The sequence below is a fragment of the Semicossyphus pulcher genome, unplaced genomic scaffold, assembly GCF_022749685.1.
Source record: "Semicossyphus pulcher isolate SPU_LCO1_2020_fin unplaced genomic scaffold, fSemPul1.0.p SCAF_10, whole genome shotgun sequence".
Taxonomy (NCBI): domain Eukaryota; kingdom Metazoa; phylum Chordata; class Actinopteri; order Labriformes; family Labridae; genus Semicossyphus; species Semicossyphus pulcher.
The window spans coordinates 24763568-24777223 of NW_027211604.1; the positions used below are offsets into that span (position 1 = coordinate 24763568).

Consider the following 13656-nt stretch of genomic DNA (forward strand, 5'->3'; position numbering starts at 1 on the left):
CAAAATGGAATTATGCTGTGCCTATTTTTTTTCAAGACTGTATAAAAAATAAATAGTATAAGTAAGTATAATTTGTTATTATAGTATAGATAGTATACATATTTGTATGAATATTATATATGATAATAAAAATATAAAACGATTGAAGATAAAAAGATTTCATACAGGCGCACAGAGGGACGCCTCTCTTCTGGGCCTAGTTGGGTCCTCACAAACAGTGACGTAATTCCCCAGCGACGAGGAAATCTTCAAAACATTAATCCGTTAGATATTTCTGTATTATTGACGAAGTTTCTCTAAGAGCTTAATATAATGGCATTGGAAACTGTCCCTAAAGACCTCCGCCATCTGCGAGCTTGTCTTCTTTGTTCTTTAGTGAAGGTAAACATTGAATTAAGAGTGAAAAACACTCAAGCTAGCTTCTCTGCTAACGTGTAGCCGCTTAGTGCGGAGCATTTTTTCTTCTGGTGTGTCTCATATAAAAGCTAAACATTATAGACGTAGTGCTTTCATGGTGATTTTTATTTACTGAATACTACAAAACGAATGTTTGAAGTTTTTCTATACTTATTTATTGTAAGGTAATATGTCTTGGCCACCCTACAAGCTACATTAACTATAGCTTAAAATGCTAGCACCCAAACTAGAATACATCTTCACAAAACAGTGGGTTAAGTTGACCATGATTAAAAGAAGTTTTGGTACACTCAGCTAAATATTCGAGAACCAACCCTGTGTGTGTATCAGAATAAGTCTGTATCTTACCTAAAATGTTTTATCTCTTATTACCTCTCTTATGATTTGGTGGATTCATGCAGTGTTTTACCAACTCTCACCTTTAAATCTTGTGCTTTTTAGACCATTGACCAGTTTGAATACGACGGCTGTGACAACTGTGAGTCGTATCTTCAGATGAAAGGGAACCGGGAGATGGTTTATGAATGCACAAGTTCCTCCTTTGATGGGTAAATGTTGATATAACATACAACATAGTGTTTCACATGCATTTGTTTCCTTAAAGCTAAAGCAATACTGTCTGTATGTCCACAGTGTGATAGCCATGATGAGTCCTGAGGACAGCTGGGTAGCTAAATGGCAGAGGATAGGTAAGGATGTACGCCTAAACCATGTCATTTCCTGTTTACTCAAGGTTACTATTTACAAACTACTAAGACTACTTCTTCTGTAGCTATTCTCTAACTTAGTGTATCTGTTGTTCTTTGCTGAGCAGAAAGTGCACAACGGGTTTATTATTGCTGCTTAGCTTATAAAAGTGTCAGAGTTAAAATGCAACCACACAGGAAATCTGCAAAAAAATATTTAGTAAAAGAGTGTAAAAGATGAGGTGGAAACTCTGTTCTGGTTCATCACTCTGTGTGATGTCAATAACATGCTATTGACTTAACATAGGGTGATTTGTTGATTAAAAATATTAAGTTAGTGTACCCTCAAAGCTATTGAGAGCAATCTTAATCAGGCCCTTGTTCAAACGTGTTGCTGAAAATATTTTAATTTGAATTATTCTGAGTCATTAAACTTGTGTCTATTTTTTATCTCCATCCTACAGGAAACTTCAAACCAGGTGTATATGCAGTGTCAGTGACCGGCAGACTACCTCCAGGTACACTATATTTAACTACACTGCCACCATATGAAGAAAAACACACACACACACACACTTAGAAAGGGTGTGTTTGGAATTCATCCCTGATTAAGCATTACATTTAATGGTGGTTATTCTTCTTTTCTTCTTTTCTGAAGGTGTGGTGAGAGAGCTGAAGAGCAGAGGTGTGATCTACAAATCCAGAGACACAGCCGTGAAGTCGTAAACCTGACCGCTTCCAGTGGGACTACATTTGATGATGTCTGTGATGTCTTTTGGAACTACTTTCAACTGTTCAATTTGTGTTTTGTGTTGCGATTACAATTATTAGTATGGGTTCTTATGTGGGGAGAAGAAGTGGACGTTTGTTATTTCTTTGAATAATTGAGAAAAATAAAGTTCTGTTTTATAAGAAACGTGAGTAATTTTCATATCAATCTCTGGAAACAGTGGGTTTGCTGATTCAGAAACAAGAAACAACTCCATGATGAACTGCAAGTCTGCATTTCATTCCAAATGATCACTCTGAGTGAGTCTCCAAGCAGAAATATCAGTGCTGCGTGTCTTAGTGCCAAAGATGACATTATACATAAGAAACTCCCAGGAAGTATCTCTAAAAAAAACAGCCTTCAAACAAACACATAATTTGGTGGAATAAAGAGAGAGAGCAGACTCGACGTCATTACAAATATTCTTTTTGCCACATTAACAGTGAATCTCAAGGAAAAGGTAATTTCATAGCAACTGTTGCACTTCTTTGGTTCAGACTAAATGATTTCAACTCTTGGATGGATTGCCATGACTTCTGTTTCAGACATTTATTAATTACAGGATGAATTGTAATAACTTTGCTGAGTCCATCCATTATCTATACCACTTACTCTATTCAGGGCTGTCATACGAGCAATTTAGAGTCACCAATGAACCTAACAAGCATGTCTTTGGACTGTGGGAGGAAGCCGGTCTACCCAGAGGGAACCCACGCATGTACAGGGAGAACATGCAGACTCCACACAGAAAGTACCGGGGCACCAGGGTTCGAACTAGGAACCTTCTAGCTGTGAGACAGAGCTAACCACTACGACACCTACTGTGCAGTCCACTTTGCTGAGTTCGTAACCTTTAATTTAGCAGCATCATTAGGTCACAGTTTTCATGAAGTTAGGCCAAATGCCTGCAAACAAATGACACTACCATCAGCCTCAGCTGTCCTTTGTATTTACTGCAAATGATCTATTAATATTATCAAAGTCAGCATGCTAACACGCTAAACTAAGAAGGTAAACTTCAGAGGCATGTTAGCATTTAGCTCAAAGCACCACTGTTGTGACTCCCTAAGCTGCTCGCGTAGCTGAGGAGTGATAGATTCCTGTTACACTCAAAGGATTAAAACATGTTGGCCTATATCCACATCCTCCAGTTCACAGAGAAAGCACTGAACTCTTTCACTAATGAACATGCAACTGATCTGAAACAGGAACTAAACAGTCATTTTAAATATGTGGTTTGGACATTAGCTTGTAAAACATCCCTGTACTAGTTTATGTTGCCCACAAGATGGTGCTTTTCACTGAGAAGCAGAACTACGTGCAGTACCAAATATGGCCAGCAGGGGGACACATAAGTCAAACTTCAGTGATGTAAATCTAGTTGCATGATTCTACCACACTGTCTGTCATCATTTTTTTTACCGTCTCTGCTCTGACTTCTGCTCCATTGTTCAGCAGCCTGTAATAACATCTTAGGTATGTAGGTTGCCAACCTGAGCAGGTGTGTGTGTATCAGGTGCTGTTCACCTGCAGCACTCTTTTGTTGGCTTATATTACTTTTTATGTACAAACAGTATTTGTTTGTAGCCAGAGGCCCTGTGCATTCTGCGATTTCACTGTAACTTGAAGGATCGAGGTCACGAACACTACGAGCTCTTTAACCCGGTGTAAGCGAGCTCAGTATGATCTGCTGTGTTCCTGGAGGAGGGTTTCAGTGAGCGGGCACCTGGCGAAGGCATGTTGGGGAGACTTATTGCCAAAGGGTGTTGTTAGTATCAGATTCGAACACAGCCAATAAAATGTATGGATGCATGTCCGCCAAGGGCTTCAGTACATGTGAGATACAGATAAGAGCGATTTTGCCACCACAAATATATAAAGAAAAGACAATTTATTCCAAGCAGGGAGGTAAAAATACGGATACGGTGAAAATAGCCGAAAAAAGGCAAAGATCTCTGATACGCAGGAATGCTGTCTGAACTTCAAGACACAACAGAAGGCGGTGGATGGACAATACAAAGGATGTGAGATCAGTTTAATAATATATCAGCTATATATATATACAGTTTGTATAATAAGGTACAAATATACTGTAACTAGGTCATAAGCCAAACCACAATTTATGAGATATGCAAGCAGTTAGACGAAAGGGCACTAGCTGCTTTCAGAAGGTGTCTCCTACAGCAGGATGTGTGTGAGCGGCTCGTATACATCAGTCACCAAAGGTTTCCACTCAGAAGCAGGTAAAACAGGAGCTGGAGTCATGTTGTTCAGTGGAAACACTCATGCAGCAGTTTCCACTTGAAACAGTTAACCGTGTGAACAGAGGACTGAGGCTCATTTAAAGTCAGCCGTGGTGCTGCAGTGCAGACAGGACTGACCAGCTCTGACTCTCACACAGCTCAACAGGAAGTTTAGCCTGCGGAAAATGTGATTTGTATCGTTTTATTTCCTGCTTTTTGGTCTTCATGGTACTCTTAAAGATTATTTTATTCTTGATGTTTTTTGTTATCTCAAGACAAAAGAGAAACAGAACAACACAATAGAAACAACAACGGTGAGCATGGAGAAAAACAGGATGGTTTGATGTTGGTGTGTGTGTGTGTGTGTGTGTACTTTGATTGGTTCTCTAGAATAAAAGTCGTTTGTGTATGTAGATGGGTGGGAATAGAGGGGAGAGAGGGGCTGTTAAAAATGATATAAAAATGGATCACATATAAAGAGGGTGGGGAAGTGGCTGGCTGGGGAGACGGTTTCTAGATGAATGAGTGAATTTATGAGTGCTACTGCTGATATTAATTGTGATTACAAAAAAAGTAAGACATAATAAAATGGGTAAAAACAACAACAACAACAACAACAACAATTAGAGCCATATTTTTATAAAGTCCGGGGAAGTGCTGCTCCGTCCACTGGCGGCTCACCCAGAATCGGGCCTCCCCAGGCAACTCGAGGCCGGGTCAGTGGGGTCAGTCGCACAAGCTCAGCTCAGTTATTTATTGTTATTTTATTGTTGTTACAGTTTTTTCTTCTTCTTTCCCTTTTTTAATTTTAGATCCTGATATTTTGCTCACATTTCTGGGTCGCCCCCCGACCTCTAAAAGAGGGGACTGACCCTGTGACCTCGATCATTTCAAGAGGTTTTACAGTTTAATGTTGTGTAAGTTGAGAGCAGCTTTCTTTGCCCTTGCTGTCCTCACAGGAGAGGACCCCAAGAGCGCTCTGGAACACCTTCACTCCTGTGAGTCCAAACAGGAACACAAGTCTGGCTGTTAACATCTCCTCGCACGTGCAGCTGTATGAAGTCCCTTCTACTAAAACAAAGTGTTTTAACATGATTGCAAGCTCAATAAAAGCAGACAGGCTGCTTTATAACCTGACACCCATCATGATGTCTGCCAGGTGCCTGGAGGTCACACATTTAAGAAGTTAGAAACCAAGACAACTCTTAAATCTTTAATACAAAACCTCATGAACAATATCATCTGTTTTACAAGCAAGGTCCCCTCTTTCATCTGAAACGTTACACACACTCTTTACAGTTTTTAACCTGACTCACCTTACTCAAAAGCTGAGCTGAAAAATAAACACACATCAGATATCACTGTTAATATGCACAGCTGTAAATACGTCTCATTCTTTCCATCACAAGCAGCACAGAGACTTTCTGAACTGAAGATCTGCCTTCGGCGGTTGGAGGCAGTTTATAATCAAATGAGAATTAACCACAAGTCTGTTTGTGCATCCATGTGGGTTTGTAACTCAACACAGCTGAGCTGAGTGCACGAACACGAGTGCAGCTGCATTATATCTCCATTTTACCCTTTTCTGCATGTTAGATAAAACTTTGTGAGCTTTTTGTCACCGTCTTCCCCTGTGATTTAAACTTAAGTCTCCTCAGACTGCACGATGTGTATCAAGTCATTTCAGGAGGGCTGCAAACTAAAAACAAAACCAAGAGCTGGACTCATTTCTGTGAGACTTCCACAACCACAGGCGTTGTCAGGAAGCCGCCAGCTCCGCCCCGACACTCTCTCTGCACATCAAACGTTGAAGCAGCATCCGAGCGAACAGAAATGAAGCACGCCCTTCGTTTTCACACACAGTGAACACACGGGCCTGCCCGTCTGTCTGCCACGGCCTCATTGGTGCTCTCAGTCGTGGCTTTTGCCCTTATTTGGAAATATCAGGGCTGTAAGCTGAAGGGAAAGTGTTTGATCAGGTGTTGATTGAAGGTTTAGGTGTGTTTGCCGCTCGGTGAGATCTGCGACAAAGGAACAAGGTGCTCGCTTCGACTCAAATGAGCTCAGTGTGACAGGGATAGAGAAGGAGATAGGGAAGTAAAGGGGATGGACATTATCAACAGGACACACACACTCTCACACTGCTTTGTGTGAGTGTTTCATAAGGCTGACATACTTCCTCTCCTCCAGACTAGAAGGCAGCTACAGAAGCGAGAGCAGCTCGTCATGTTTAAGATTTCAATTCCTTTTTACACACGATGCATCTGGCATGTGCAGAAGAGAAACAGAACAAAGTTTCCCTTGGCTGAGTATAGAGCGGATGTTAAATATGGCGTTCACTCGAGGAGGGAGCAGCTCTCAGCCTTTACTCACGCACAAGCATTTTAGATTTAAAAGTTCTGCAGAGTTAAAAAAGTATCATCAGCCAAAACAGCATAAAGATATCCTCCGTGTGTTTGATGATCATACATGACGCTCAGAGATCTTAATACTGATGTGGGCTGCAACACAGGGCTCAGACCCTCCAAGTGGTCCCCAAATAACTGTTAGATAAATGAGGGGCGTGGTTTATATACAACATAACATTATTATATAATGTTCAGATGTGCTGACAGGGGTTCACACATCCTCTCACTGGTGGAGGATCGTTTTAAATCTGTGAATGATTAATGTCGACATTAAAGAGGGGTGGGGAACTCACGATACGCGGCCCACGACGACGATAATATCACGATACAGTGATTCTGCGATAATTGATAAAACAATCATTTAATGACACATCACCATGTCTGATGAAGGTGCCCTGCAGGATTAAAGCATTCATTCATTTGGTGTCAGTGTGACAGGGTTCAACACAAACTGAGCTGAGACACTGAACATGTTTTCAGTCTGTGATTTAAGTTTACAGAACCAAAGAACAAATGTGGACTTTGGATTTGACAGTGGCTGGCTCTCCTTTCACCACTGTCCCACATTATCCCGCTGTCTTCTTCTTCTTCAGCATATTTCTGTTCACGTTATCCTCATTCATGTGATGAGCACCGCCTCGAGGAGTCTTGACGTAGTGACACAGTGACTCACAATCACAGGGAAGTCTGTTCAGAGCGCTGTGTATCTGTAAACTAAAATACGGATATTTGACACCATCAATAATTGTATTGCACGAGTCAGGATGACGATATATTGCCGTATCGATATTTTGTCCCATCCCTAATATTTTTACTGATTCACAGGCAGTCATGGACTCCACACAAGCTCCACAATGAGTGTTTTATACTTTTATTTAAAGTATTTCTCTCTGGCTAACCACGATCTGTTCTTTTTTAATGTTTCATTATCACTCAGCAGCGGTACATGCTCACGTGTGATCGAGTCATTTTTCTTGTATTGTGTGTTCCTGTCAGCTTTAGACTTTATTAAATTAATAAAATGATGAATCCGACTTAACAATGTGATTGATCTGAGGCGCTGGTTTAGCTCACAGCGGGCGCCCCGTGTACAGAGGCTACACCGACCACAGGTTCGACTCCTGGTCTGCTGATCATTTGGTGCACGTCGTCCCCCGCTCTCTGCTCCCCACATTTCCTGTCAAATAAAGGCAGAAACAAGAAACCTTATAAAAAATTAGATTGATCTTAAAGGAAGGACAGCGTGCATGTGGAACCAGGCGAGTTGAAAAGGTGCCAAAAAAGGCTAAAAAGTGTGAAATGAAACCATGTGGGAAGTTAAGAAATGTCTCTGAGAGCCGTCTGAAAGAAGAGACGGCCTTTTGTGAAATATTACAGGTTGCAGATCACTGGTTTCATATCTAAATAATCACACTTTAATATAACCATGTGCTATTTTTTACATGCTGATATTTTTCAATGTGAAAGAGTGATCTAAAAAGCACCTCGAGCTGTCACATGAATGCAGTAAAAAGAGCGAGTTCACGTCCCTCTTTAATGCAGCGAGCACAAGTATAACCTTACATCAAACAGACTATAGTTAATTACAACTCCCTCAAAATGTGACCTGATTAAACCTCTTGAGTAAATCTGCTCTGTGGGGGGATTTAAGCCTCTGGGTGTCTGTGCGGTGTCAACACCCGGCCGCGGCCCAGGAGGAGCTCACACAGCAGGCAGGGAGGGGAAGAGGCTGCCGGCTCAGATAACGTCTATCACAGGAGGCAGCGTGGGCTGGAGAAGGCCCCAGCTTCAGCTCACTCTGCAGGGAGAGAGGATCACTTCCCCACCCGCGCACACACACACACACACACACACACACACACACACACACTGGAGGAGGTCTGTCAGGTGCAGCAGGTCTGTGGTGGAGGTCTGGGACTCAGCAGGCAGGGATTAGAGAGGACAGGGCAGGGGTCAGGAGATTGAAGGGTTAAAGGTCAAAATATGAGTGGCTCTTTAAGACGCCATATGCTGAGTATTCTCAACAGGACTTTAATTGCGAAAGTCACATTTGTAATAGGGGCATCATAGTGACCCTTGCCTTTGAATACCCAGAATGCTCAGCATGATGTATTTCACATGATCTCACATTAACCTCAGGAGCCCAGCTGACGGCCCCTTCCTCATGTCTGATCATCACTGTGTCGTCTTTTCTCTGATTCTCTTGCTGTGAACTGCAGATCGGTTTTATTTTCAGCCGTTAACCAACACGACCTCCCCACAGGAACAGACATCGTGCTGTTTCAAATCCTCAGCAGGGAGCTGTGTGAGAAAGCATCCAAAGCCTGCACACACTGCTGGACATCCAGAGGGGCGAACAAACCTGTACTTAACTACATATATCACAATTATATAGTTTTACATTAAGATTTTCATTGAGAAAATATAATAAGCTTCTAAAGTACAATGCAGTGCCTTGTGTACATTTAAATGTGTGTATCAGAATCATCTCACGAGCAGTCAGATGAATCATGTGACCCTGTGGCAGAGCCGGACCCCTCCGTTTACACTGGCTCCATCAGTAACTTCAACAGTGATGCAGCAGTTTAAACATAACTAAGTCATATGTCATATTTCAAACTTTACATAAAATGTACACACAGTATACATCATGGCGCTGGTACATTTACTCTACATGATGGATTCCAAACATGTTTCTGTTCATGAAAGGTTCCATCAGTGCTTCGACACAGAGCTTGTCCGACGGACCTGAGGGAAGACGAGCGATGAGCCACAAGCTCCAGTCTGTCCATCTCATCCAGAAGACCTCCAGAAGCTGAACGACACACCTGAATGTAGCTGTACAGTTGTTAAAGCTAAAAATCAGTAGATTGTGGCATGCACACACACCCACCGGCCACTTCATTAGGTACACCTGAGAAATCTGATGTATTCCAACACACCAGCTCAGCCATAAGATCTGCTGTCAGGTTGCCTGTAATGTTCAGACTCTTCTCTAAGCTGTCACAGAGGTGTTCATTCAGAGTCAGGCTCATACCTGCTGGTGGGGCTGCACTGAGCTGCTTTATATTCAGAGGTGTTCCTGATACTCTGGCCCCCTCATGTATGTAAATAGGGAGGACAAAATATTAGACACATCTCAGTATAATGTAGTTCAGTACAACAGCACCTTTAACTGCAGCCCCAGTGATAATCATTGAATTTACACACTTCAGACTGTCAGCAAAAACTAAACTTCATAAAGCAGAATCCATGTTGGATTGAACTGCTTTAGATTGTACAGGTGTTCCTAATGAAGTGGCCGGTGAGAGTATATATATATTTTATTATTTCTTTGTCTTTTGCCTTTATTATAAAGGACAGCTGAAGAGAGACAGGACATGTGGAGAGTAGAGAGCGGGGGATGATGAGCAACAAATGATCACAGAGTCGAGGCCGTGATCAGCGTGTCGAGGACTCTCGCCTCTGTATGTGCGGCGCCTGCTCTACCCAACCAGCGCCCCAGCATGCTTACCTCTGTGTTAACTTCATACTGAATGTGCTCTTGAGAGAATATGTAGAAATTAAAAAATAACACTCAAACAGAAACATTATAAAAGAGGTCAAGAAAGAGCAAAGGAAATTAATGCTTTTTTTTAAACCTCTTAAATAATTTGTTTTTATTATTTTCCTGCTTTTTATGTATTTATATAGATTTGTATTATTTGATTTTACTGTAAATAGTTTTAAATAAATAGTCTTAAATTGGAATGTATCATAATCAGAAATACAGAGCACATTTCTGCTTGTAGAATAAACTAAACTTTATTGTGACAGTGACCCAGATTACAGTGTGACCCACCGAGGGAGCACAGAGAAAGATTTGTTTTCAGGACTGTGAACTTTTATAACGTACCGAACATACTAAAGGACTCAGTGGTTTGTCAGTGAAACTCACAGGCAGATGTTCCCACATTAGTAAAGCTCATCAGTGTGGCTTTAATCCACCATCCACACGGCGTCAGCCTGCAGCTCGAGTGATGAGAAACCACACGGTGTCTGTTGGACATTTACAGTCAGGAGGAATTGAAACCTTCCACTAGTGTAGAGCCACAGAGACTCAGCGGTGATCGTGGTGGTTTAATGTCGCTCCACATGTATTTAGTTGTATTTTAAACATGAGAATTTAAATATAAAATGAGCTGTTTGAGTTTCTGATTAAAGGATACAGTCACAGTTTGTACACACTGTAATTGTTTCTCCTGCACCTGCAACACTGTGATGAGCTTGTGAGCTCTGTATGAGTGTGCGCTGTTTGTCTGGGTCACATTACGCGCTGCTTTAATGACAGATTTTGGTGTTTTTCAGTCTCATTTCCGTCTAAATGGCTTCTGAATTCTCAGCAAACTTAAAGAAAAGCCTTGTTACGCACTCAACCCTTCCGGTATCTTCTACCATCTTCACACCATCAGAGCTGGTGGAGACTTTGCTACAGTCAGAAACAAACAACGCTTTTCTCTCAAGATGAACTCATTTAAGAATAAGTATTCTTGGAAGATGTCAGACATCAGATTATCAGTGAAACTGTCGTCTCGCAGGAAACAATTTACTTATCAGGTACTCAATGTACACACCCAAAGCTTCCTGTGATCAGACAGGATGGTAGCACTTCAACACAACGTGATGATGTGCAGTCTAAATATGCCTAACACATACAAGTCATGAAACTGGGTTTAAATTAAACTCTAAAAATCAGATGCACTGAGAGACGTTCACATTGACCTGGAGGGAACACTACAGGAGGGTTGTAATTTGTCTCCACTTCATCGCGGGCCCAACTAAACCCTTCTCTGTGCTGCGGACACAAAGTCTACAAGTTTAATGACATCATGTTGCAGCACAGCATCAAAGCAGAACACACAAAGATCAGGAGGAAAAACTGAGCTCAAAACTTAAAAGCATTTGATTTAAAGTTGATTGAGAAAATATAATTATTACAGTGAAATCTGGGATGTTTGAAGTGTTTTTACGCAACTTTAAAACCTCTCAAATGTTGTCAGTTTTTGTTTCCCTTGTAGTTTGTGTCATAATGAAGCCGTGTGGTTGGTAAAAAGTGTTCTCTACGTCTGTCAGCGTTTTAAAAAGGCGTCTGCAGGAGGCTCAGAGTTAAGACGGAAGAAGAGAAAAGAGAGCGGCTGTGACTGTTAGACCTCTTCCTGTGGTTACATCACGTGGCTGTGGAGGGTTCAAAAGGAGACGACTTCTTCTTCTTCTTCTTCATCCGCTCCGAGGACGGTCAGAAGACACCTGCCAGGCTCCCGGACCATCGTCGCTTAAAACCAGAGAAAGAACATGGAAGGGTGAGGTGAAGTATGATGGACGACAGGGACTATTTAATGCTAGGATTATTTTTTACAACTTGGTTTAAATTATCTGTTAATTCATTTTAGATAAGAAAAGTTTTAACATTGAAATTTTAAACTTTGCATTTTTAAATGTAACTTCCTGTCCTCCATTCAGAAGCTTTTGGACAAACAGACTTTGTACTTTAAACTGACCTTTTTTATTTTTAAAATTTTGATGTAAATCTAACTTGAGTTTGTAATTGTTCAGTGAATCTGCTGGATCTTTGCCTTCACTCCAACCTGTCTCTGATCTTTTATTAATGTTAAGATTTCGGCACTTATTTCAGGACTTTTCTAGCTGAACTTTTAAACGTACAAAGTGTTCTGTTTCTCAGACAGAAAAGCTTACTCATGCCTGCCAAAATGGCTTCCTCAAGATAGCGCTTCCTCTGGTACGCAGTCAAACTCTGACTTTTGCCTCTGAAGCTGCACCGAGGGGGCAGTTTGAATCTTATAAGTGACGTCCTTTGGATGATTTTTGTCTTGTACAAAAATGTTAACTTAAATTTGAACAAACCGCCTGTAAAACCGAGCATGCAAATGTTTAAAGACAAATCAGGAAGTGTGCTTTTTCAGGGGCTGTTGGAGCGTTGGGTGAGCGTCGAGAGGTTTCAGTTTGGTGTACGTGTGTGTGTCTGGGTGGGGGGTTGGTGTCTGTGCAGGTGCAGCAGAAGAGAGAAGTGGGAAACGACAGAAGAGGAGCGGTGGATGTACAGTGCAGTCATCCATAAAGTAGAAAGCACTACTAAACTCCTCGCCAAAGTGTAGTGTTTCCTACTTTATGGATGAGTGTACTGTTTTCTTCAGGGAGACGAGAGGAACCCGACGAGGAGCCCGCGCAGGAAGTCACAAAAGGAGGAAGCTGCTTTGTCTCACAAGGCCACGCATCACCCACAGTGTTGCTCCAGTGTGTTCACATGGGCGGTGTGCGGCGAGGAGCAGAGCGAGCAGATCTCTTCCTCCATTTTAGAAGTGAAAAAGAAAGTATGAAGTGTAACTTGTGTGATCTGAAATAAAGATGAAAGTAAGAAAGAATCTTGTGTTAACTGTTTTCTTATAACACACTTGCACCACAAAGTGTTTTCTGTGAAAATATACATACTTTATTCCTGTAAAAAGTTACATGTTGAAAGAAACCATCACAATTTCAAGTCCTCTGTGCACTACATCTTAAGTTACTGTTCCTCCACCCACAATGTCTGGACATGCAAAGAACAAAACGATCTGAAAAACAATATTAACAAAATATTTACAGATGAGCTTCCAAAAGGCTCATAAAAACATGAATATATAAAAAGGGATTCAAACAATGAATGCAGGAAAAGAAAAACAAAAAGAGGTTTCCCGCGCTGTAAGAAAATATAACACAACACTGTTCAGTATATACACACATCTCCTACTGCCTCCTCTCACTGCACCGACCGCGTACAACTCGGAGGCTGTAGACGAGTCGGCCTACAAGAACAGAAACATGACAGTAACATAAATAAGGCCGAACATGGGTATAACATTGGTATGCATGCAGTCAATAAACATCCTGTAAACAACATATTAAGACTAAACAAGGTCTTCCTGTAAGGCTAAACATGATAACACTACCTACATGAATCTATCAGTCCACAGCGGAGCCGCCTACTCACTACACAGCAGGTCGAGGAATACTTGTGCATTAAAGGCCGTCAAATACAATATGAGTACAAATATTCGCTGTACATTTCGGCAACTTTTGAGCATTCACTCCCCCTTTAC

The 13656-nt window shown here is 41.4% G+C and overlaps 1 protein-coding gene across 1 annotated transcript; it reads left to right on the plus strand.

Annotated features, from left to right (window-relative positions):
* Positions 1-218: 218 nt before the first annotated feature.
* supt4h1 (SPT4 homolog, DSIF elongation factor subunit) lies at positions 219-1986 on the plus strand. The gene is made up of 5 exons (XM_069675652.1): positions 219-381; positions 859-965; positions 1051-1106; positions 1568-1621; positions 1762-1986. Exons 1-5 carry the CDS (start codon positions 313-315, stop codon positions 1827-1829), a joined length of 354 nt encoding a protein of 117 aa, XP_069531753.1. The 5' UTR covers positions 219-312; the 3' UTR covers positions 1830-1986.
* Positions 1987-13656: the final 11670 nt, after the last annotated feature.